Genomic DNA, 25,225 nt, shown 5'->3' on the forward strand with positions numbered 1-25,225 from the left:
GAAAGCTAAATTTGCCACATTGAGACCTCAAACCACGGTGGCAACACTGTTTAGTTCCACGAAGCAGGGAAAATCCTTATGAATAAAGAACTAAGGAGTAAAATCACTTAGCTTATACAGGACTTAAAAAGGCTTTTCAACTAAGACATTTCTACATGAAATTTGGTACTTCATAATGGGTATAGCTGTATGTACTTCACAAACTTAAAGATTACTAAAATATGCACATACAGGTAACAGTAAGCAACAACAACAAAAAGGAATCAGAAGCATCAAGGTACTGACCGATGTCCTGAAGAAGCAATGAAGGATAAACAACACTGCACCCTGTTATCAGGCATCTGATGTCTGTTCATGCATGATTCTGCATTTAGGTAGTCCTCAAATTTACTATCAATGTAATCGATAACAGGCTGCCAGCTATAGAATGCAAATAAACAAACAATTAAGTTGCAATTCTACATATGAATTAACTGATGACTGTTAATGGACAATAATCGATATTTTCAAATAGGCAAAATGAATTTACCAGTGGAAGATATGTCCAGTTATTCTATATAAAGATTCAAAAATATAAATTATGTTGAATAAATCTTTATTCATTACTTCAAAACGTTCCAAATGAAAGAAAATAAACTATTTATTGTTGAAACACAGCTAAATTATTAGCATATTATTTGCACTAAGTGTATTAATAGCACACTTCATAATATGAAAACAATTATATTCAGTTTTAAATTTCAAATGAGAGATTAAATAATATAAAAACTTCATGATGAACTTAGGAGTTTTAATAGTTGACAGAAAAATACCTCAAAAACAATGTGAATTCAAACAAAAATAAAAATATTATTTATAAAATACTAAGATAATTACTTCAGACTAAAATTTCATAGTTGTTTTCTTCACTTAGGACTTATGGAAAAACTGAAGGTCTAAATATCAGGTTTAAACTAGGATTGAGATAGAATTTATACAAATGGATAAAATTAAAGCAAACAGTTTTAAATTTCTTACAATACTGAGAATTCTTCTATCTAGCTACATTATTTTAGAGTATGTCTTAAAAACAATTTTATGATAGGCATTATCTCCATTTTATAGAAAAGTAAATGGGTTTAAAGAAGTTAAACAACTTTATCAAATAAGTGGCAAAGTTCGTATACGAACCCAAGTCATGTTACTTGAAGTTAGGTGACCTTTGCTAAGATGAGAAGTGGCTACAGGCTGCTGTACCATTTAATAAGAAGTGCACATCTAGAGTCTAGCCCCTTGCTCTATAAAGTGTGATCTACCATCCAGCAGCATCAGTATCACCTGGGATCTTGTTAGAAATGTAGAAATACAGCCCATCTCAGACCTACTAGAAGAAGTAAATTTAACAGGATACCCAGGATTGGAATGCATAGCAAAGACTGAGAAGCAGTAAATTAGATCATATATACCTTGGGAGTCTTACAGAATTGCTATTGCCATTTAACTATGATATGGTATTATCCCACTGACTAATATAGAACACTGTATTTAAATAACAATAGCTTTTCTATAAATCATGTTTTCTCTACATCATCCAACGCAATTTTCTGCAATGATAAAAATCTTCATATATGTGCTGCACAAAATGGCAGCCACTTGCCACATGTGGCTGTTGAGCACTTGAAATGTATCTGGAGCAAATGAGAAATTGCATTTTTAATTTAATTAATTTTAACTGATTTATACATATGGCAAATGACTGTCATACTAGATAGCACAACTCCAGGGGAATTGGTTACTATGTCACAGTGTCATCTCTAGGAGAGTCCTTAGGACAAATTTGGAAAGTTCTAGTCAAGATAATTCTTCTGATTAACTGTACTTCTTCTCCTTTTTTTTTTAACTTGATGAAGTCATATTTACCATCTTACACTCGCTAAGGGCAAGTTTGCATCTTACCTCTAAGGAAGCATAATAAAAGTTACAACATGTGCTTTGTGTGTATTAATATTATTCCAACTTATCATCAATTAACAATACTAATATCCATACCTGTACAGTCTTTTTAATTCTGTGAGAAGGACCTGGATACTCTGCAGAATACAAATCTGTGAGGAATAATGAGTTGATTAATGTCGACTTTCCCAATGCACATTCGCCTAAAAGAAACAAGGGAAAATATCTGTTAAACTCACCCACTTTACTCAACCTTAAATATTCAACAGATGCTAGAATCGAACTGGCTTTATGCAAGTACTTCTTGGTGAGACAATGAAATGACTTTAGAAAATATGTTACAAAGAATAAGTATCTTGTCCTCAGTTTCTTAGCTATCAAATTAAACTAATGTTTCCAAGGATTCTTTTCAGCCTTCTAATTATACCACTTATATTCATTAAAAATAATGTATCTAATAATCTACATTTTTAACAGTAATGTATTCCCAAAGAAAAAAGTCAGTCATTATTAAAAACCAAACTTGGATTATATATTGCTGTTTCAGTGAAATAAAGTTTTTGTTTATCAATAGACAACAATGAATGAATAATAAACAAGAAATCATGCAGCTATAAAAAGCAAAAATCTGCTAATTCAAAGAATAATTAATCACAATGAACATCTCCGTATAAAATTCTAAATCACAAAAAATACTTTCTAATTTAGCCACTCATCAGCCTAAATATAAGGGTGCTTCTCCACAAACCAGAATCAAAAAATCTTAGGTAATTACTTTTTCTACTGCTTCTACTTGAGGTAGGAGGTAGACACGAAGGAAGCTTGGGCATGATTTCTACTCTGATCACATACTCTTTTTGACTCTCCATGTCTAGTCCAATACACATAGTCTAGTGTACAGTAACCATTAAAAGTATACCAAAATATAAATGGCTTCAAGGTACATATAACCTAAGGTTAAAACAAATCGTAAATCATATTATGATAATTAACATGGCACAGAGTTAAAGTATTTACTGTTAATAATTCACTTAGCATAATAGGCATGTTTAGCCTAAGTAACTGATGTCACAATGCTTATATCTAGGAGGAATTCTTTTTATATTAGCTCTCAAGAGAGATAAGATCCTTTCCACGTGGTTTGGGCTTGCCCCTTTGACTGAGAGCATGCCACTTTTTACTAGAGTTTGATGTATGACTCAACTCAGAGTTGAGGATGGAAAGTGGGGATAATAGCACCTGCCTGTACCCTGGTACAGATCATATGATGTTGACTTCTTTACTTGTGGAGTCAGGGTCTCGCTCTGTTGCCCAGGCTGGAGTGCAGTGGCACGATCATGGCTCACTGCAGCCTTGAACTCCTGGTGTGGTGGTGCGCACCTGTAGTCCCAGCTACTCGGGAGGCTGAGGCAGAAGAATCGCTTGAACCCAGGAGGAAGACGTTGCAGTGAGCCAAGATCACGCCACTGCACTCCAGCCTGGTGAAAAAGCAAGGCTCCATCTCAGGGAAAAAAAAAAAAAAATTTAAATTAAAAAGTTCTAGTATCTAAAATGAGCAAAATCACTGGGCACAGTGGGTCACACTTGTAATCCCAGCACTTTGGGATGCCAAGGTGGGTGGACCATCTGAAGTTAGGAGTTTGAGACCAGCCTGCAGTGAGCCAAGATTGCACCACTGCACTCCAGCCTGGGAGACAGAGTGATACTCCATGTCAAAAAAGGAATCAGCCAAGTGTGGTAGCAGGCACCTGTAGTACTAGCTACTGGGGAGGCTGACGGGGAAGGATTCCTTGAGCCCGAAGGTCAAGGCTGCAGTGAGCCATGATTGCGCCACCTCACTCCAGCCAGGGCAATAGAGCAAGATCCTGTCTCAAAAAAGAAAAACACACACACACACGCAAACAAAACACATAACAGGACAGAACAGCATCATTTCCTTATCATTAGTTTGAAGAAATGAATTGCCTGTAAAAGTTTCCATTTTCAAAAAAGCATTAAAATATAGTGTAAGGCCAGGCACGATGGATGGCTCGTTCCTGTAATCCCAGCACTTTGGGAGGCTGAAATGGATTGCCTGAGCCCAGGAGGTGGAGGCTGCATCGAGGATCGAGGCTCAAGCAATCCTCCCGCCTCAGCTCCGCAAGCAGCAGGGACTACAAGCGCGTGCCAGCACGCCCAGCTAATTTTTTGTATTTTTGTAGAGACAGGGTTTCACCATGTTGCCCAAGCTAGTCTGGAACTCCTGAGCTCAAGCGATCCGCCGGCCTCGGCACCCCAAAGTGCTGGGATTACGGGCGTGAGCCACGGGTCCTGGCCCAATTACTCTCTTCAATCTGAGCATGAGCGCTGGAAGAAAAGCTCTCACTTACATATAATTTTTTAGAGATAGAGTCTCCCTCTGTCACACAGACTGGAGGGCAATGGCACAATTTCCGCTCACTGTAACCTCAACCTCCCGTGCTTGATTGCTTATATAATCTTGGCTCACTGTAATCTCAACCTCCCGGGCTCGATCGCATATATATAAATACATACATATATTTGTTTGTTTAGACGTTATGTCAGTCTGTCCAACAGGCTGGAGTGCAGTGCTGCGATCTCGGCTCACTGTAACCTCCGCCTCCCGGGTCCAAACAATTCTCTGCCTCAGCCTCCCGAGTAGCTGGGATTACAGGCGCCCACCACCACGCCCGGCTAATTTTTGTGTTTTTAGTAGAGACGGGGTTTCGCCATGCTGGCCAGGCTGGTCTTGAACTCCTGACCTCGTGATCCACCCACCTCAGCCTCCCAAAGTGCTGGGATTACAGGCGTGGGCCACCGCGCCCAGCCGATCGCTTATATTTTTTGAAAGATGTTTTCTTCGTTTTCTAGTCCCTTCTAACCCGCTACAAAGTTTCAAAGGCTTAATGCTATCGCAAAGGGCCTTCAGAGGTCAAGCTCAGGGGTGCAGCTCCCTAATGAGGGGCAGCCTCAGAGGGGACCGACCCCGCCCAGGATGAGCAGCGCCAGGTAGCGGGGGGACGCTCCCGGGGGTCCCCGGGCCCTGGCTGGGGGAGGTGTTGTGGGGCGCACGTACCCAAGCTCAGGCGAGGCGAGTGCGCGGCCGCTGCTGCAGCTGGCGCTGGCCATTGAGGAGCTTCTGCGCCACCCGTGCGATGGTGTCCGCCAGGTGCCGGCCGGTTCGCGCGTAGCGCCTGTTCGCGCAGAGTCTGGCCTTTGCTGCTCCCGGCCAAGTCGTAAAGCTCCTCCTCGTAGCTTATAGGCGACGGCGGCCAGGCCGAAGCCTCCGGACACAAAAGCGCCAGTCCAGCGACGGGTTCCAGCCCGCCGAGCCGCCTGCAGCCAGCCGTCCGCACATGCGCGCTCCTGGAAGACTCCAGCAGCCCCTCCGCGAGTTCCGATTGGCTCCGCATGAGAGGCGGTCCTTAGTGACGCCATAGAGGTGGGCCTTCGGTGTCGTCACAGGCGCGGGCGTTCGGCGACGTCACTGGGGCGGTAGGGTCCTTGCAGCTGGGCAGTTTTCTCCTCAGCCTGTAGCCTGGTAACCACGACCTCTCCGCCAGGTCCTGTGTGTTGCTGGCTGGAGAAGGGTAGTTGAAAACTCAGACCAAGCACAGTGTTTATTTTGGTCAAAACTAGAAGACTATGTCCGGGCGCGGCCGAGGCTGGAGGATCCCTTCAGGCCAAGAGCAACCTAGCAATATGGCGCGACCGGATCTCTGTAGTCCTGCCTCAGCCCCCCAGCTACTTGAACCCCAAAGTTGGAGGCTCCAATGAGCTATGATCCCACCACAGCATTGCAGCCTGCCAGACTGAGGTAAACCCTGTCTAAAAAAAAAAAAAAAAAAAAAAAAAAAACTATCCAAATGTGCAACAGAGAGGGACCGCTTAAATAAACATGATGCTGGCTGGGCCCTGTAATCCCAGCATTTTGGGAGGCCGACGCGGGAGGATGGATGGCTTGTGCTCAGGAGTTCGAGACTAGCCTGGGCAACATGACTAAACCCAGTCTCTACAAAAGATACAAAAATTAGCCAGGCGCGGTGTGCACCTGGCCAAATTTTTGTACCTTTTGTAGAGATGGGGGTCTGGTTATGTTGCCCAGGCCCGTTTCGAACAACTGGGTTTAAGCGATCTTCTCACCTTGGCCATCAGAGTTGTCGGGATTGCAGGCATGAGGGACCATGCCCTGCTTGGGTTAGGCTATTTAATAACATAAAGTGCTCGTCCTGGCTGGTTGGCTGACGCCTGTAATCCCAGCACTTTGGGAGGCCGAGGCGGCTGGATCACCTGAGGTCAGGAGTTCGAGACTAGCCTGGCCATGGTGAAACCCAGTCTCCACAAAAAATACAAAAATTAGCCATATGTGGTGGTGCATGCCTGAAGTCCCAACTACTCGGGAGGCTGATACAGGAGAATTGCTTGAACCCAGGAGGCGGAGGTTGCAGTGAGCCGAGATCGCACCACTGCACCCCAGCCTGGCGGACACAGCGAGACTCCAGTTTGACACCAGCCTGGGCAATGTAGTGAAACCCTATCTCTATAAAACAAACAAAAAACAGAGGTGTAAATGTGTCCACCTGTGGCCCTAGCTACTTAGGAGGCTGAGGCAGGAGGATCACTTGAGGCCAGGAGCTTAAGGCTGCAGTGAGCTATGATCATCCCACTGCTCTCCATCCTCAGCAATAGAATGAAAGCCTGTCTCTAGATAGCTAGCTAGCTAGATAATTGATATGTAGTTTTCCTTCTTTCTTCTTCTTTCTTCCTTTCTCCTTCCTTCCTTCCTTCCTTCCTTTCTTTTTTTTTTTTTTTTTTTTGAGACAGAGTCTTGTTCTGTCACCTAGGCTGGGGTGCAGATCTTGGCTCACTGGCTCACTGCAACCTCTGCCTCCTGGGTTCAAGCGATTCTGCTGCCTCAGCCTCCTGAGTAGCTGGGAATTATAGGCACATGCCACCATGCCCGGCTAACTTTTTGTATGTTTATAGAGATGGGGTTTCACCATGTTGGTCAGGCTGCTCTGGAGCTCCTGACCTCATGATCTGCCCACCTTAGCCTCCCAAAGTGCTGGGATTACAGGCATGAGCCACCTCGCCCAGCCGATATGTAGTTTTCTATCAGAAATTTTTTTCCTAGATTTGAACGTTTTTCTAAACTAGCATTCAACACATCAGCATTTTACAGTGTTATTAGTTGTTAATATGATTATGTTTTTCTGAAATACAGTATCCTTTACAAAAGCAGTTTTGTCTTTCAAAGCACATAGATAGGTCCTCAGGTGAATTTGTCTATGTCGACGACCTTGGTACACTTTTGTCCACTTGATTGGAACAGTTAGTAATTTCAGGTCACTATTGGCCTTAGAGGAAGAGCCCAAAGGCGACAAACAAGGGCGCTGGTGTCCAGTTGCCTTCTAGAAGCATTTTCACCTTCCCTTAAGGTTTCCCTTGATGAATGTAGAAGTACGGTATGTAGAATTGACCCAGTGCTGCCCTGGAAACTGTATATTAGGCCAAATTTACATTTCTTACCTTTACGAGAGGCACCCTGGTAGGCTAGTGGAGTTACACACGAAGTCTGATCTCAGCTGCACTGTCCAGAAATGCAACATGGTCCAATCAAATAGCATTCTCTGAACCGGTTTCTTTAGCTGTAAAATAAGAATAACAAATATACTCATCTAAAAAGACAGCTTATTGTATCTGAGTGGTCTTTTATTTTCTATGAAACTTTAACACAGTATTTTCATTGCCATACCATGTTTTTTGTTTCATTTATTTATATTTATTTATTTATTTTTGAGATGGAATCTGTTTTTGTTTTTGTGATGGAGTCTCACTGTTGTCACCCAGGCTGGATTGCAGTGGCATGATCTCGGCTCACTGCAACCTCTGTCTCCCAGGTTCAAGTGATTCTTCTGCCTCAGCCCCCTGAAAAGCTGGGATTACAGGTGCCCAACACCACACCCAGCTAATATATATATATCAGTAGAGATGGGGTTACATCATGTTGCCCAGGCTGGTCTCAAACTCCTGACCTCAAGTGATCCACCCACCTCGGCCTCCCAAATTGCTGGGATTTTCGGCATGAGCCAATGAGCCCAGCTCGTTTTTAAAAAAGGATTTCTTGACCAATCTCAGTGGCTCACACCTGTAATCCCAACACTTTGGGAGGGAGAGGTGAGTGGATCAACTGAGGTCAGGAGTTCGAGACCAGCCTGACCAACATGGAGAAACCCTGTCTCTACTAAAAATACCAAATTAGCCAGGCATGGTGGTGCTTGCCTGTAATCCCAGCTACTTGGGCCTGGTAATTGAACCCCTCAGACCTGAGGATGAGAAACCTTGCCTCAGTTCTTCCCCAGGTGATCAGCCCAGGGGTAAGGAAGGAAAGACCGGAAAAGAGGACCCATGAGAAGAGCCCCTCCTGGAATTTGGGGCCCACTTCCTCCTGCCCTGGCCTCTCCTCTGTCTAGGACTCCTCCCTGCTCTGCCCCACTCCTGGAGACATGATTCGTGGGAGGCTGCGTTTAAGTACACGCCTCAGCGGCATCCGTAAGCCCAAAGTGGGCAGGCTCACCTGCAGGGGATCAGAGTAACATGGCAGGAAGGCAGGGTGAAGGCCACCCTGGAACCGTACCTCTCTGCCTCACATCACTCGGGTGCATTCCTCCCTCACCTCACTCAGGCAGCGGCATGAGTTCAATAGGAATGATGCCCTGCTCCCTCTGCTGCCTCTTTTTAGTCTTGGGGCTACCATAACACTTTCCCTTCCCCAGCACTGCCAACCTGGTGGGACATTGGGCTTCCCTCTCCCAGGGTACTGGGGACAGGCCCATCCCGTATCATACCTGCAGAGAGACACCTTTTTCCCCAGATCAGCCAGGTTTCTTGAGTTAAATGCAGACCTGAATCATACCAAGCTGAGATTGGGGTACACACTCTCCTCTACTGAAAAGTAGTGAGGGATTCCAACTTGGTGAGAGGGAGAGTGGGGCAGAACCAGACCAGACAAGAGTGCTCACCTGGAAAAAGCCTGCTATCAAAGGCCTTGGTGAGTGCTGGGTGTGGTGGCTCACTCCTCAGCACTTTGGGAGGCTGAGATAGGTGGATCACTTGAGGCGAGGAGTTTGAGCCCAGCCTGGGGAACATGGCAGAATCCCATCTCTACTAAAAATACAAAACTTAGCTAGGCATGCTATGCTCCTGTAATCACTGCTACTCAGGAGGCTAAGGCAGGAGAATCGCTTGAACTGGGGAGGCCGAGGTCGAAGTGAGCCAAGATTGTGTCACTGCACTCCAGTCTGGGAGACAGAGTGAAATTGTGTCTCAAAAAAAAAAAAAAAAGAAAATGGCCTTGGCAGAAGGACCGGCCTGGCAGTGCCTTCCCTTGAATTTCTCCTGGGTAGGCCCCTGCCATGAGGGGGCGCTTCCTTCTTCCTGTCCATGGCCCACAGCAAAGGAATGTGTGCTTCTAAGGGGTTTGGTGGGGCACTGTTGACAGAACTGAAAACCTTCTTCAGGTAGGTTTTTTTTTTTTTTTGTTGTTGTTGTTGTTGTTGAGATGGAGCCTCGCTCTGTCACCCAGGGTGGGGTGCAGTGGCACAATCTTGGCTCACTGCAACCTCTGCCCCACCCTGGGTTCAAACAGTTCCCATGTCTCAGCCTCCTGAGTAGCTGAGATTATAGGCATGTGCCACCACGCCTGGCTAATTTTTGTATTTTTTTTAGAAATGGGGTTTCACCATGTTGGCAAGGCTGGTCTCGAATTCCTGACCTCAAGTGATCCACCCACCTCGGCCTCCCAAAGTGCTGGGATTACAGGCATGAGCTACCATGCCCAGCCCCTTCAGGTGGGTTTTGAGGCTTCACTACAATACTAGTTTCCCGTGGCTGCTGCAACAAATTACCGCACACTAAATGTCAGTGCTTTTTATAAGGTGAAACAGATTAGCTTGTGGGGCTTTTGTTGTGATGGTGATTTATTAGATTATTTAAAGACAGTAATGCTCAAGTGTTGTAAAATTATAAAAACAATCTTCACATTTCATAATCTTTTTTTTTTCAGACAAAGTTTCACACTTGTTGTTCAGGCTGGAGTTGCAATCTCAGCTTACCACTACCTCTGTCTCCCAGATTCAAGAGATTCTCCTGCCTCAGCCTCCCAAGTAGCTGGGACTATAGGTGTGCATCACCCCGCCCAGGTAATTTTTGTACTTTAGTAGAGACGGGGTTTCACCATGTTGACCAGGATGGTCTTGTTCTCTTGACCTCGTGATCTGCCTGCCTTGGACTCCCAAAGTGCTGGGATTACAGGTGTGCGCCACCCCTCAGCCCACATTTTATAACTTTAAAGCAGTATTAATGGTAATTGCCTTAGGGAAAGATACTTTTGTTGTGATATATAAGTATGATATTCAAGTATATTGTACAGCAAAGAACATTAAACCTAAGTCAGCACTAATGTGTTATATGGTACACTTAAAACTTTAATACAAATATTAATGTTTAGCAAATTGACCTTAACACATAATGATAGCAAAAAAATGGAGCTGTTCTGATGATAGACCATTGGTTCTGTCTGATTTTAATACTCTACATGCTCTTGACTTTTTCTTTTTTTCTTTGAAACCGTCTTGCTCTCTTACCCAGGCTGGAGTGCAGTGGTGCGATCTTAGCTCACTGCAACCTCCACCACTCAGGTTCATGTGATCCTCCCACCACAGCCTCCCTAGCAGCTGGGACTACAGGCGATTGCCACCACGCCTGGCTAATTTTTATATTTTTAGTAGAGATGGGGTTTCACCATGTTGGCCAGGCTCGTCTCAACTCCTGACCTCAGGTGATTCACCTGCCCCAGCCTCCCAAAGTGTTTGGGTTACAGGCATGAGCCACTGCACCTGGCTACCTCTTGACTTTTTATAGCTGTTATATTATTTTCATCTTAAGTAAATAAATGTTAGCTGAAATGATACAGTTCAGGAGAATCTTCTGCTTCTGTTACTAAAAAAATTTATTTTTATAAGTCCAATAAGGTTATGCTAATGTTTATGTTTGGAAAATATTACCTCTTCTGGCCAGGCGTGGTAGCTGATGCCTGTAATACCAGCACTTTGGGAGGCCGAGGTGGACGGATCTCCTGAGGTCAGGAGTTCAAGACCAGCCTGACCAACATGGTGAAACCCTGTCTCTACAAAATACAAAAATTAGTAGGGCATGGTGGCAGGTGCCTGTAGTCCCAGCTACTCGGGAGGCTGAGACAGGAGAATTGCTTGGATCCAGGAGACAACGGTTGCCGTGAGCTGAGATCCTGCCACCGCACTCCATCCTGGGTGACAGAGCGAGATGCCATCTCAAAAAAAAAAAAATACTTCTTCCATTTACTACTATCTGTATTAAATAATATTAGCCGGTATGTTTTTCTGGCTTTATAATGTGGTTCAGATTTCTGTAGAAATTCTGGCTGTATCTACATTGCCTTAAAGTAATGGGATATTTCTTTTGTTTTTTTCAGCTGGAGTTTCACTTTTGTCGCCCATGCTGGAGTATGATCCTGGCTCACTGCAATCTCTGCCTCCCAGGTTCAAGCGATTCTCCTAGCTCAGCCTCCTCAGCAGCTGGGATGACAGGCACCTGCCACAACGCCTGGTTAATTTTTGTATGTTTAGTAGAGATGGGGTTTCACCATGTTGGCCAGGCTGGTCTTGAACTCCTGACTTCATGATCTGTCTGCCTCAGCCTTCCAAAGTTTTGGGATTACAGGTGTGAGCCACCATGGCCAGCCTTTCTTTTCTTTTCAAAGCCACCCTTCGTGATGAAATGTAAAATATGCACCAGTGAATATTACTTTGCTGAATATTGCCTAGTGAATATTAAGTATTTATTCTCACCTTTCCGACATGAACTTATGAATTCAACACATGAAGACTTACAACTTGATAAACCAGCTTTAGGAGGTAGGTCTTCAGTCTTAAATCAGATTAGAAGATTATGTGAAATAATTGTTTAATGCTTAACAATGATTTTTTTAATGGTACCTTTCACATGAAATAAGATCCCTCATACTTTTAATTATGTTCCAGGACAGGAGAATTCGTGTTATCAAAATTCTAATACTCTTTAGAAGAATAAACTCATTTTCTTTTTATTAACCCCTTATAAATACATGTAAATGTTGCATTTATGGGTAGACATAACTAAAAGCACAATAGTTGCCCTACTTTTGACATGCAAGATTTATCTGGCATAATGCATTGAACAGTTTATAATTGAAGTCTGCACTAGTCAACTGAACAAGCATTCATCAAATGTCCACGATACCCAGGACATAAGAAGGTTCCTTTTAGAGTATGGAGCCATGCATATCATCTCTTAATTGTTAGATGTGTTTTGAAAGAAATAGAAATATATTTGATTTTCTTACTTGTTTTGGCTCTGGAGTGGAGTACAGACAAAAAAGAATGGAATCACACTGTTTAGATTTACTAAAATGGAAGGATTGCCAGCAAGATCATATCCCTAGTCTCCCCATAGCAAATGGCACCTGCTAACTGTTCACTGTTTTTTTTTTTTGAGATGACGTTTTCCTCTGTTGCCCATGCTGGAGTGCAGTGGTATGATCTCAGCTCACTGCAAGCTCCACCTCCTGGGTTCAAGCAATTCTCCCTACCTCAGCCTCCCAAGTAGCTGGGATTACAGGCACCTGCCACCATGCCTGCCTAAGTTTTTTATTTGCAGTAGAGTTTGGGTTTCACCATGTTGGCCAGGCTGGTCTGGAACTGCTGACCTCAGGTGATCTGCCCGCCTTGGCCTCCCAAAGTACTGGGATTATAGGCATGAGACAGCCTGTCCTGCCTGCTAGTGGTTCTTGAGCACACAGTTCTGCTTTTTCCTAGCTTTAACGAATGTCTGATTCTTCCTTTTTTTGTGCAGTGTATGTCAGCATTGTTTCAGTAATAAATACAATCTGGATCTTAGAAATAATATTAGTCACAGGTGCCAGGTGCAGTGGCTCACGCCTGTAATCCCAGCACTTTGGGAGGCTGAGGTGGGTGGAGCACGAAGTCAGGAGATCGAGACCATCCTAGCTAACATGGTGAAACCCCTTCTCTACTAAAAATACAAAAAATTAGCCAGGTGTGTGTAGTCCCAGCTACTCGGGAGGCTGAGGCAGGAGAATGGTGTGAACCCAGGAGGCGGAGCTTGCAGTGAGCCGAGATTGTGCCACTGCACTCCAGCCTGGGCGGCAGAGCGAGACTTCGTCTCAAAAAAAAAAAAAAAAAAATTAGTCACAGGAAAGAAAAATACTGCCATTTTATAATAATAATATTTAATAACCTAAGTTATTAAACCCATTAGATTTTGAAAACGTGTATTCCTGTGATTTCGATAGTGAAGGAAGTATGGTATACCAGAATCACTAAATTATGAAAGATGGTGGATCAGCTTTTTGCAAAAAAATTTGGTAAGTCTGTTTTTTCCCCTTCAATTAAATTATATTACTGAGTAATGTTTTTTATAATGATGTTTTGTTTAGGAAAGTAAATACAATGAGTAGTACTCAGCTCCAGTTTTCTCTTACTGTTTTGTTTTTGAGACAGAGTTTCGTTCATGTTACCCAGGCTGGAGTGCAGTGGCATGGTCTCGGATCACTGCAACTTCCACCTCCCAGGTTCAAGCTATTGTCCTGCCTCAGCCTCCCAAGTAGGTGGGATTACTGGCACCTGCCACCATGCCCAGCTAATTTTTGTATTTTTAATAGAGATGGGGTTTCACCATGTTGGTCAGGCTGGTCTCGAATTCCTGATCTCAGGTGATCCACCCACCTCAGCCCCCCAACCTGCTGGGATTATAGGCCTGAACCACCACGCCCGGGCTCTCATACTGTTTTTTTTTTTTTTTTTTTTTTTCGAGATGGAGTCCAGGCTGGAGTGCAATGGTGCGATCTTGGCTCACTGCAACCTCTACCTCCTGGGTTCAAGCGATTCTCCTGTGTCAGCCTCCTGAATAGCTGGGATCACAGGCATGTACCACCACACCTAATTTTTTTTTTTGTATTTTTTGTAGAGATGGGGTTTCACCATGTTGGCCAGGCTGGTCTTAAACTCCTGACCTTAGGTGATCCACCCGCCTTGGCCTTCCAGAGTGCTGAGATTACAGGTGAGAGCCACTGAACTCTGCCAGGAGTGGATTATTTTTATGGTTCACCTTTTAGACCATAGAGAATAAGTTCCTGATGTTGCCATGCATTTGTAAACTGCCATGGCGTTGGTGGGAGTGTAGCAGTGAGGATGACCAGAGGTCACTTTCGTCGTTATCTTGGTTTTGGCTGGCTTTTTTACTGCAACTCATTTTATCAGCAAGGTCTTTATGACCTGTATATTGTGCTGACCTCCTCCATCACCCTGTGACTTAGAAAGACTTAACTATCTGGGAATGCAGCTCAGTAGGTCTCAGCCTCATTTTACCCAGCTCCTATTTAAAATCGAGTTGCTCTCATTCAAATGCCTATGACAGTATTGCTGCTTTCTTTAAGGTTCCTGAAAGGGAGAGAGGAAATATTAGATTTTTCATGGCTGTGAACCACTGCAAGTATTGAGGAAATATTTACTACTTCCAGCCTCATAATCCTGCAGTCATTTGGCACCTGTGAGTCAGGTGCGGGGTGGTGGGGGGAACTGCCCCATACATTCTGGAGCATTCAATCTGGTGGGGAAAGGTGTAGTAAGTAGGAGATATTTACTACATAAGGTGTTAAGGTCTGGGATAGAATTAAGTAGAATAAGGGGATGTGGAGGCAGGGGGTGTGATTGGGGCAGCCTTGATGATATGTGAGGAGCACATTCTGCAGTGGGCCTCACCTCTTTCTGAAACTTCCACTTTTTTCACTCTCAACTTCAACAATTGGTTCTTTTTTATTTTATAGAAAGTTTGTTAGAATTAGGTTTATATATTTTCTTGTTGAATTAACAGAATAATTTTATTTAACATCACTCTCTAGTGTGACTGAGAGCCTCTAATCCTTTACTGTTATTTGTTTATGGGCATATTTGCTTTTACAGCTATGATAATTATTTTATTTTGTGTGGTTTCTCAAAAACACGTGTTTCTTATATCAAAGAGTCTGTATACTAGAGTCTTTCAGATTTGGTGCTAATAATATTAAGTAAGAATTTAAGACAAGTCTTGAGATGTTAGAGGAAAGCCAGTCTAAGAACAAATAAATTAATTATTAATTTATTTATTTTGAGTTGACATTTAAGTTGAGGTGTGGAGGTGGAGGAGACAGTTGGATAAGTGAGTTTAGAAGTAAGGAGAAAGATCTGGGAATAGATATAATTTTGGATTTTATAGTGGCGTTTTGATAGCAATTGTTGATATCACCAAAATAATTCATCAATGAGCTCCCTGACAGCTCCCCGACCTTTCTTTTTAAAGAAACAGGGTTGGCCGGGTGCGGTGGCCCATGCCTGTAATCCCAGCATTTTGGAAGGTGGATCACCTGAGGTCGGGAGTTTGAGACCAGCCTGACCAACATGGAGAAACCTCATCTCTACTAAAAATACAAAATTAGCTGGGTTTGGTGGTGTGTGCCTATAATCCCAGCTACTCGGGAGGCTGAGGCAGGAGAACTGCTTGAGCCCAGCAGCTGGAGGTTGCAGTGAGCCGAGATCACACCATTACACTCCAGCCTGGGCAACAAGCGTGAAACTCCATCTCAAAAAAAAAAAAAAAAGAAAGAAACAGGGTCTTCTTATGTTGTCTGGGCTGGACTAGAACTCCTATGCTCACGTTATCCTCCTGCCTCAGTCTCCAAGTAGCTGGGGCTACAGGCACATGCCAGCATGTCCAGCTTTGAGCCACTCCCACCCATCATGTTGCAAAATATTTAAATGTTACATACAGAGGTTCGAGGGAGATGTGCATATAAGCAGCACCATGTAAATTGCTTGAATCTTTTTTTTAGAGTTCTGTTTGGATGTGGCTTCAGAGCAGGGATTAGTCAATTCATTTTTACTTTTTTTCTTTTCTTTTTTTTTTTTTTTTTTTTGAGGTAGATTCTCACTCTGTCACCAGGCTGGAGTGCAGTGGCAAAATCTCAGCTCACTTCAGCCTCTGCCTCCTGAATTCTCTTGCCTCAGCCCCCTGAGTAGCTGGGATTACAGGTGCCTGCCACCATACCCGGCTGATTTTTTGTTTGTTTGTTTGTTTTTTGTATTTTTGGTAGAGACAGGCTTTCACCATGTTGGCCAGGCTGGTCTCGAAATCCTGACTCATGTGATCCACCTGCCTCAGCCTCCCACAGTGCTGGGATTACAGGTATGAGTCACAGCACCCGGCTGTTTTATTTTACATTTTTAAATCACAATTTTTATACCTATTCAAAAGTAGAGAAAATAGTACAATGACCACTAAAATACCCATTCCTCAATTTCTGTGATCTTTAAGATTGTCTCACATTTTGTTCTATTCCTTTATCTCCCTTTGCAGGAATATTGCAAAGCACATGAGTCATCACATCATTTTATCTGTTCAGTGTGCATCCCCGAACAGCATTTACGTATTCCTACACAGCCAGTATCTCATCACATCTGACAAAATTGACAATGATTTTTTTGGTGTCAGCTCATATGCAGCCCTTAGTTGAGTTTCCTCACTCTTTTCTTTTCTTTTTCTTTTCTTTTTTTTTTTTTGAGACAGAGTCTTGTACTGTCACCCAGGCTGGAGTACAATGGCGTAATCTCAGCTCACTGTAGCCTCTGCCCCCTGTGCCCCAGCAATTCTCCTGCCTCAGCCTCCTGAGTAGCTGGGATTACAGGCACATGCCACCATGCCTGGCTAATTTTTCTCTTTTTAGTAGAGACGGGGTTTCGCCATATTGGCCAGGCTGGTCTTGAACTCCTGACCTCAGGTGATCCTCCCACCTTGGCCTCCCAAAGTGCTGGGATTACAGGCATGAGCCACCACACCCAGCCAAGTTTCTCACTCTTACATGGACAGTGTCTCATTTTCTCATTATCTGAAAAATTTTGCTTTAAATCTGGCCATTTTTATAATATCGATTCTTCCTATCCATGAGCATGTATTTTTCCATTTATTTGTGTCTTCTCTTATTTCCTTGGGCAGTGGTTTGTAGTTGTCCTTGAAGAGGTCCTTCACATCCCTTGTAAGTTGTATTCCTAGGCATTTTATTCTCTTTGTAGCAGTTGTGAATGGTAGTTCACTCATGATTTGGGTCTCTGTCTATTAGTGGTGTATAGGGATGCTTGTGATTTATGCACATTGATTTTGTATCCTGAGACTTTGCTGAAGTTGATTATCAGCTTAAGGCAATTTGGGGCTGAGACGATGGGGTTTTCTAAATAAACAATCATGTCATCTGGAAACAGAAATTTGACTTCCTCTCTTCCAAATTGAATACCCTTTATTTCTTTCTCTTGCCTGATTTCCCTGGCCAGAACTTCCAATACTATGTTGAATAGGAGTGGTGAGAGAGGGCATCTTTGTCTTGTGCCAGTTTTCAAAGGGAATGCTTCTAGTTTTTGCACATTCAGCATGATGTTGGCTGTGGGTTTGTCATAAATAGCTCTTATTATTTTGAGATATGTTTCATCAATATCTAGTTTATTGAGAGTTTTTAGGATGAAGGGTGTTGAAATTTGTCGAAGGCCTTTTCTGCATCTATTGAGATAATCCTGTGGTTTTTATCATTGGTTCTGTGTATGTGATGGATTACATTTGTTCATTTGTGTATGTTGAACCAGGCTTGCATCCCAGGTATGAAGCTGACTTGATTGTGGTGGATAAGCTTTTTGATGTGTTGCTGGATTTGATTTGTCAGTATTTATTTTTTTATTTTTTTATTTTTTTGAGATGGAGACTCGCTCTGTCGCCCAGGCTGGAGTGCAGTGGCGCAATCTCGGCTCACTGCAAGCTCCGCCTCCTGGGTTCATGCCATTCTCCTGCCTCAGCCTCCCGAGTAGCTGGGACTACAGGCGCCCGCCACTATGCCTGGCTAATTTTTTGTATTTTTAGTGGAGACGGGGTTTCACCGTGGTCTCGATCTTCTGACCTCATGATCCTCCTGCCTCGGCCTCCCAAAGTGCTGGGATTACAAGCGTGAGCCACCGTGCCCGGCCGTCAGTATTTTATTGAGGATTTTCACATCGATGTTCATCAGGGATATTGGCCTGAAATTTTCTTTTTTGTTGTGTCTCTGCCAGGTTTTATCTGGGTGATGCTGGCCTCATAAAATGAGTTAGGGAAGAGTCCCTCTTTTTCTATTGTTTAGAATAGTTTCAGAAGGAATGGTACCAGCTCCACTTTGTACTTCTGCTGGAATTCAGCTGTGAATGTGTCTGGTCCTGGACTTCTTTTGGTTGGTAGGCTATTAATTACTGCCTCAATTTCAGGACTTGTTACTGGTCTGTTCAGGGATTTGACTTCTTCCTGGTTTAGACTTGGGAGGGTGTATGTGTCCAGGAATTTATCCATTTCTTCTAGGTTTTCTAGTTTATTTGCATAGAGATGTTTATAGTATTCCCTGATGGTAGTTGGTATTTCTGTGGGATCAGTGTTGATAGCCCCTTTATGATTTTTTTTATTGCATCTATTTGATTCTTGTCTTTTCTTCTTTGTTATTCTGGCTAGTGGTCTATCTATTTTGTTGATCTTTTCAAAAAATCAGCTCCTGGATTCATTGAATTTTTGAAGGGTTTTTCTTGTCTCCTTCAGTTCTGCCCTGATCTTAGTTATTTCTTGTCTTCTGTTAGCTTTTGAATTTGTTTCTTCTTGCTTCTCTAGTTCTTTTAATTTTGATGTTAGGGTGTCAGTTTTAAATCTTTCCTGCTTTCTCTTGTGGGCCTTGAGTGTTATAAATTTCTCTCTAAACACTGTTTTAAATATGTCCCAGAGATTCTGGTATGTTGTGTCTTTGTTCTCATTGGTTTTGAAGAACATCTTTATTTCTGCCTTAATTTTGTTATTTACCCACTAGTCATTCAGGAGCCGGTTGTTCAGTTTCCATGTAGTTGTGTGGTTTTGAGTGAGTTTCTTAATCCTGAGTTCTAATTTAATTGCACTGTGGTCTGAGAGACTGTTTGTTATTATTTCCGTTATTTTGCATTTGCTGAGGAGTGTTTTACTTCCAATTATGTGATCAATTTTAGAATAAGTGCGATGAAGTGCTGAGAAGAATGTATATTCTGTGGATTTGGGTGGAGAGTTCTCTAGATGTCTATTAGGTCTGCTTTGTCGAGAACTGAGTTCAAGTCCTTAATATCCTTGTTAATTTTCTGTCTCGTTGATCTGTCTAATGATGGGTCATTTATAGTTGCCTTTGCTTTAAGTCTGCTTCAATAGTTAGTAAATATGTTTCTAGAGTTTTTCCAATTAAAAAAAATTGACCTGAACCTTGCTTTGGATTGCACTAAAATCTGATTTCAACACAAACATAATCTTCTGAATTACTTTGGTTTTTCAGCTGAAGCCTTGGGGAGCACTGAAGCCAAGGCGGTACCATACCAAAAATTTGAAACACATGTGAATGAGCTGAATGTGGAAGGACTACCGGAAAACATTCCTTTCAGAAGCCCCACATTACATGGAATCTCAAGGCTCGAAAACATCTTTCAAGTGAGCAATCGAATTAAGTTTGTTATTAAGAGGTAAGATGATAATCTGCAGAAACAAATCCATTGTCTTCCCTAAGGAAAGATTAATTTGACCAAGATGGGCCTTTTGTTCCCCTCTCATCATGACTTCTTTATTTTAAAATTAACATTTAGATTCCTTTATTGAACAAACATTTATTTAGTATAAGCATCAGATGTGCAAAATTGGTTCTAGCAAGAACCCTGCCCTTGGGAGGCTGAATACTCAGAAAAATGCAATGAAGAGTTATTGAGCATTTTTGGGGGAGAAGGCAAGGATGGCACACCCAGATCAGTCACTTGTGCATCCAGAAGGGAGGCAGTGTGTTTCAAATATGAGTAAAGGCAGAGAGGAGTCAAATATGCTCACATATTCACATACATTGCCCATTCTATGTGGAGTGAGGAGTGCCATGTGGGCGTGGTGGGATTGCTTAGATAGACTTTTGTGGCCAAATGGAGGAAGGCCTTGGCTCCTACAAAAGCAGTGGCAGTCATTGAATGGTCTCATAGCAGTTTCCTCTTAAAATAATTTGGAGCTGCCCTTTAGAAAAGTTATTCTGGCTTGATTTTGAAGGGTAACACATGAGTAGTTTGAGTGTTGGGGTGTAGGAACAGAAAGCCTCTCTCTACTCATGGAAGGAATGTTGAAGTGGGTAGAGTCTTGCTTACTGATTGAGGTTGTGCATCTATGTATATTCGTTGGGACTGAGTTATAAGGGAGAGGAAAGTTTTAAGATGATACAGCAAGTTGCTTCTGGCTGTGCTGTGGGACAGTTCATCTAAGATTCAGAAATATAATTGGGCTGGTTTGGGGGCAAAGTGACTTTTGCATATTTATCTTACAAAAAAGATGACTTTGGAGACATCCAGGTGGTCTCACCTGAATGTCTGAAAATTGCTATTTCAAAATTCAAGTCACCAAAATGATTTTTTTCACTGTAAAATGAAGGCAGAATGGATTATGTTTAAAAATTGGCCGGGCACAGTGGCTCATGCTTGTAATCCCAGCACTTTGGGAGGCTGAGGCAGGTGGATTACCTGAGGCCAGGAGTTCAAGACCAGTCTGGCCAACATGGCAAAACCCTGTGTCTACTAAAAGTACAAAAATCAGCCAGGTGTGGTAGTGTGAACTTGCGGTCCCAGCTACTCGAGAGGCTGAGGCAGGAGAATAGCTTGAACCTGGGAGGCGGAGGTTGCAGTGAGTCGAGATCGTGCCACTGCACTCCAGCCTGGACGACAGAATGAGGCTCCATCTCAGATAATAATAATAATATTTAGCAGTGCAAAGCTGTGTGAGAAAGACCCGTAAATATCTTCTAAATGTTTTATTATAATATTAGTATCAACTGTTTTTCACAGACCAAAACTTCTTATTCACAATACAACTGAAGTTACTCAGCCAAGAACAAATACAACAAGTAAAATAGTTGTGAAATCCTTTTTAAAAGCACAGATTAATCTTGAAGCTTTTAAAAATTAATCTTTTACATGATGGAACTGCTCCTTCCTTCACCTCCCCAAAAAATCTTTTGCAGAAGCTCAATATAGGCACTCTGTGATTTATCAATATGAACAGATGCAGTGTAGGGATAACCCAAGGTTTTTCTTTTTTTCTTTCTTTTTTTGATACAGAGTCTCACTCTGTCACCCAAGCTGGAGTGCAGTGGTGTGATCTCGGCTCACTGCAACTAGGCTCAAGCAATTCTCCTGCCTCAGCCTTCTGAGTAGCTGGGATTACAGGCTAAGTTAGCCATGCTTGGTTAAGTTTTTTATTTTGTGTTGAGACGAGTTTTCACCATATTGGCCAGGCTGGATTCAGGTGATCCTTCTGCCTGAGCCTCCCAAAGTGCTGGGATTACATATGTGAGTCACCGCACCTGGCATTAAGCTTTGAATTTTGACCGGTGGTATCCAAGAGAAATACAACGTGTGCTATAAAGGCAAGCCACATACATAATTTTATATTTTCGAGTTCAACCTGAAATCATTATAAATACACAATGAAGTATTTCACATTCTTCATTTGCGTATATTCTTTTTGTTGACAATTGGTGTGTCTTTCATACTCACAGCATATTTCAGTTTGAAGTAGCCACATTTCAGCTGTTCAGGGATAGCAGTTACTATTTGCCTTTAGACCTTTATGTTTATTCATGTGTGCCCTGTTCCTAAAATGACAAATACTGTAATACTGGCCTGCACATGAATATCACAGCCTAACAGAAAAAGATCCAATAAGTCTCTTGTTGAACAAATAATGTTATTTTCTTTTTGCGGGGAATGAAGTTTTGCTTTTGTTGCCCAGACTAGAGTACGATGGTGCGATCTCAGCTGACTGCTACCTCCGCCTCCCAGGTTCAAGTGATCCTCCTGCCTCAGCCTTCCGAGTAGCTGGGATTCTAGGTGCATGCCACCATGCCTGACTAAATTTTGTATTTTTAGTAGAGATGGGGTTTTGCCACGTTGGCCAGGCTGGTCTCGGACCCCTGTCCTCAAGTGATCCACCCACCTCGGCCTCCCAAAGTGTTAGGATTACAGGCGTGAGCCACCGTGCCCAGCCTAGTTTCTTTATTAGAGTTCTAAGTGTACCTTTCTTTCCCAGCTTTTTGTTTGCCATTGTGCATTGTCAGAGTAAGTGACCACAATTTGTAGATCATCCATTACCTTAGGAACTTATGTTGCCAAGAACTAATAAATGGCCATTTAGTATGAAGTTTTGTATTGTCAGGAAATAAGTGTTGGGAATCAAGTATGAATTATGTGTGTATATTAGGTGTTTACAAATTTGTGCAGTTAATCATTCTCATGAATGCTAAGGTGAATACATGTTCTCAAGTTGGGTTAATGGGTGTATCCTAAAATACTGCTCATTCAGCTTCCACAGTACCTTGGGGCAATTACTTAAGGTCAGTCAATGTGCCAAATAGATTTTGTGTGGATTATGGCATGGAAAGTGGTTGAGAAATTCTGTAGTAGGGTAAGAAAATTATCCTTGTCCAAGAGTTCTGTAATGGAGAAGACAAAACTCAGTGTTTAACTCATAGGTTTAGCATCTTTTTTTTTTTTTTTTTTTTTTTGAGACAGAGTCTCGCTTTTTCACCCAGGCTGGAGTGCAGTGGCATGATTTCAGCTCACTGCAACATTTGCCTCCCGGGTTCGAGCAATTCTCCTGCTTCATCCTCCTGAGTAGCTGGGATTACGGCTGCATGCCACCATGCCTGGCCAATTTTTGTATTTTTAGAAGAAATGGGATTTCACCATGTTGGCCAGGTTGGTCTCAAACTCCTGACCTTGTGATCCACCCACTTTGGCCTCCCGCAGTGTTGGGATTACAGGTTTGAACCACCACACCTTGCCCTTAGCATGCTTTTGATTTAGCCAAAGAATCAAAGCATTGGTGAAGAATTGAAGATTGGAAGTTATACATTTCTTGCTAAGGGAGGTAATAGAGAAAGAAAAATATTCCTGGAGGTAGATCTTCAGTTTGCATTAGTCTGAAGATGATGAAACCTGTAGAAAACTTCATTTCTGAAGACAAAGCTCAAATTCAAGGTTGTGAGGAGTGCAGTCACCAATTTTGTTAGGGGCAGTTGTGACAGTTATTGCAGAAAGTGAGAATGCGAAACCTGTACTATATAAAGAATGTGCAAGTGTCGTAGAAGACACTGCAAGGATTGGGTGCTGGAGCAGTACTGGACTTGCCATCATCACCAGAGTACAGCAGGTGTCACCAGAAGGAGAATCTTCTTCTTGCCATCACTAACAGCACTTGACTCTGTCCCACTCATAAAAGATCTTGGAAGGAATTAAAGGTGCTTGGTGGTTCCTCATTTTAACATAACCTTACTTGGCCTGACTGTGGACCATGCATTAGTGTTTGGACAGGACAATTAAAATCACAGAGCACATGACAAAATAATTTTGTGGCCATCAGAACTGTCTCCTTAAACACACCATGGGTGCACTGTGTCCTCAGCTTGGTGAAAGGTAGATGTCATACATGAGAAGGCGGTGGAGCCAGGCACATGATGGAGCCTCGAAGAGTGGGAGGTGGCACCTGGCTGTGTGAGGGGGGCGTGAATTCATCCATGGGAGGAACAGATGCCAGCAAAGGAGGTGAGAATGGGCAGAAAAGGAGGCCAAGCAGCAAGTGAATAGAAGTGCTTGACCTCAGAGGAGGAGAGTCCCATGTCTTTATTGGTAGTATTCTAATGTGTTCATACTGAAGTTATTTTCTGTGGCTGAATGGTTCAACTACTGAAATCGGTGTGAGGTGGGGAACAACTCCTACTAAACCTTTGAGATGCTGAGTTTTCTTTTAAAGTAAAGGACATATTATAAGATTTTCTGAAACTGCCGACCTTTAGCAATATTTTCAGACCTTCTCCAACATTTTCCTTTGTCAGCAATCAGAGATGACCTCCACACTGAGGCGAATCTTCCACTCCCCTTACCCTTTTCCTTTTGTCTCTCTTTCCCTCCTTTCTTCATCCAGTAACTCCAGTTAGCCTCCATTGTCTCCAAGCTGCCTTTCGTCCTCATCCACAACTCCTCCACACAAGCTCTGAACACCTGTCCATGTAAGTGACATCCTGTATGCCTTTATTTTTATTTTATTTTATTTTTGAGACAGAGTCTTGCTCTGTTGCCCAGGCTGGAGTGCAGTGGTATGATCTCGGCTTTCTGCAACCTCTGCCTCCCACGTTCAGGGGATTCTCATGCCTCAGCCTCACAAGTAGCTAGGACTACAGGTATGCACCACCACGCACACCTGATTTTTGTAGTTTTTGGTAGAGATGGGGTTTCACCATGTTGGCCAGGCTGGTCTTGAACTCCTGACCACAGGTGACCACCCACCTCAGCCTCCCAAAGTGTTGGGATTACGGGTGTGAGCCACGGTGCCTGGCACATGATTTACTATTTATAAGAACATGAGCTTACTACTTGTATAACATTTATCCTTGTGTTTTAGTTGGAAGTTACTGAGGTGGTATGAGGTTTGGTGACTACATCTGGCCTCTCAGGGAAATGGCGAAGTTGTTCAGATTTTCAACTGTATTATATGAAGTTGTTTTTCAGCTTCATTGCTTATTAATGTGAAATAAGTTATAAAGGGAATTTTTTTTTATAAAAAGAAATAGATTCAGGCTGAGTGTGGTAGCTCATGCCTATAATCCTAGCACTTTGGGAGGCCAAAGTAGGTGGATTACCTGAGCTCAGGAGTTTGAGACAGCCCTCAGCAACATGGTGAAGCTCTGTCTCTACTAAAATACAAAAAAAGAAAAATAAGCTGGGAATGATGGTGGGTGCCTATAGTCCCAGCTACTGGGGAGGCTGAGGCATGAGAATTGCTTGATCCTGGGAGGTGGAGGTTGCAGTGAGCTAACATTGTGCCACTGCCAGCCTGGGTGACAGAGCAAGACTCTCAAAAAAAAAATGAGAAATAGATTTACTCAGGGGAGAGAATCCATTGTTCCATTATTAGTAAAACATGTCTAGTACCACACGCTTTTTGGTTTCCTAATAACCTATCAAACTACAGGGTTTTTGGCTTTGTAATATATTCAGTTCCACATTTATTCATTCAAGAATTGAAGACATTTTATATCCCCATTATATGCCAAGCACTGGGTGGGGACAAT

At 42.8% G+C, this 25,225-nt stretch overlaps 2 protein-coding genes and 1 long non-coding RNA gene across 6 annotated transcripts in view; 2 read left to right on the forward strand and 1 right to left on the reverse strand.

The window, feature by feature from the left end:
- Positions 1 to 2,728, reverse strand: part of LOC129483182 (uncharacterized) — a 48,576-nt gene extending 45,848 nt beyond the window's left edge. The window contains exons 1-3 of the mRNA XM_063640384.1: positions 2,708 to 2,728; positions 2,029 to 2,084; positions 286 to 420 (exon numbers count right to left, since the gene is read on the reverse strand). Coding sequence (XP_063496454.1) covers positions 286 to 356 — 71 coding nt within the window. The 5' untranslated portion in view covers positions 357 to 420; positions 2,029 to 2,084; positions 2,708 to 2,728. The remainder of the gene's footprint in view (positions 1 to 285; positions 421 to 2,028; positions 2,085 to 2,707) is intronic.
- Positions 2,729 to 5,415: 2,687 nt separating this feature from the next.
- LOC129481889 (uncharacterized) lies at positions 5,416 to 10,113 on the forward strand. Its single transcript, XR_008657541.2, has 3 exons — positions 5,416 to 5,749; positions 9,661 to 9,782; positions 9,998 to 10,113. It is a non-coding gene; the product is annotated as an uncharacterized lncRNA (long non-coding RNA).
- Positions 10,114 to 11,832: 1,719 nt separating this feature from the next.
- LOC129481888 (general transcription factor II-I-like) lies at positions 11,833 to 24,237 on the forward strand. Of its 4 annotated transcripts, none has more exons than XM_063640383.1 (3): positions 11,833 to 11,885; positions 19,412 to 19,595; positions 24,079 to 24,237. In XM_063640383.1, exons 1-3 carry the CDS (start codon positions 11,837 to 11,839, stop codon positions 24,089 to 24,091), a joined length of 246 nt encoding a protein of 81 aa, XP_063496453.1. In that variant the 5' UTR covers positions 11,833 to 11,836; the 3' UTR covers positions 24,092 to 24,237. The 4 variants fall into 4 exon arrangements, 2 of the variants coding, with proteins under 2 accessions (XP_063496453.1, XP_063496452.1); XM_063640382.1 differs by lacking the exon at positions 24,079 to 24,237 and adding an exon at positions 23,560 to 23,629; XR_010121126.1 differs by lacking the exon at positions 11,833 to 11,885 and adding an exon at positions 14,040 to 14,088.
- The last annotated feature ends 988 nt before the right edge of the window (positions 24,238 to 25,225 follow it).

Source organism: Symphalangus syndactylus, chromosome 5 (assembly GCF_028878055.3).
Source record: "Symphalangus syndactylus isolate Jambi chromosome 5, NHGRI_mSymSyn1-v2.1_pri, whole genome shotgun sequence".
Classification (NCBI taxonomy): Eukaryota; Metazoa; Chordata; class Mammalia; order Primates; family Hylobatidae; genus Symphalangus; species Symphalangus syndactylus.

Coding starts and splice junctions, on each gene's coding strand:
- LOC129481888 (XM_063640382.1), top strand. CDS start 11,837: ATGAATTCAACACATGAAGACTTACAACTTGATAAACCAGCTTTAGGA. Junction 11,886..19,411: donor TGATAAACCAGCTTTAGGAG/GTAGGTCTTCAG, acceptor TTGGTTTTTCAG/CTGAAGCCTTGGGGAGCACT. Junction 19,596..23,559: donor ATTAAGTTTGTTATTAAGAG/GTAAGATGATAA, acceptor CTGTGTCCTCAG/CTTGGTGAAAGGTAGATGTC.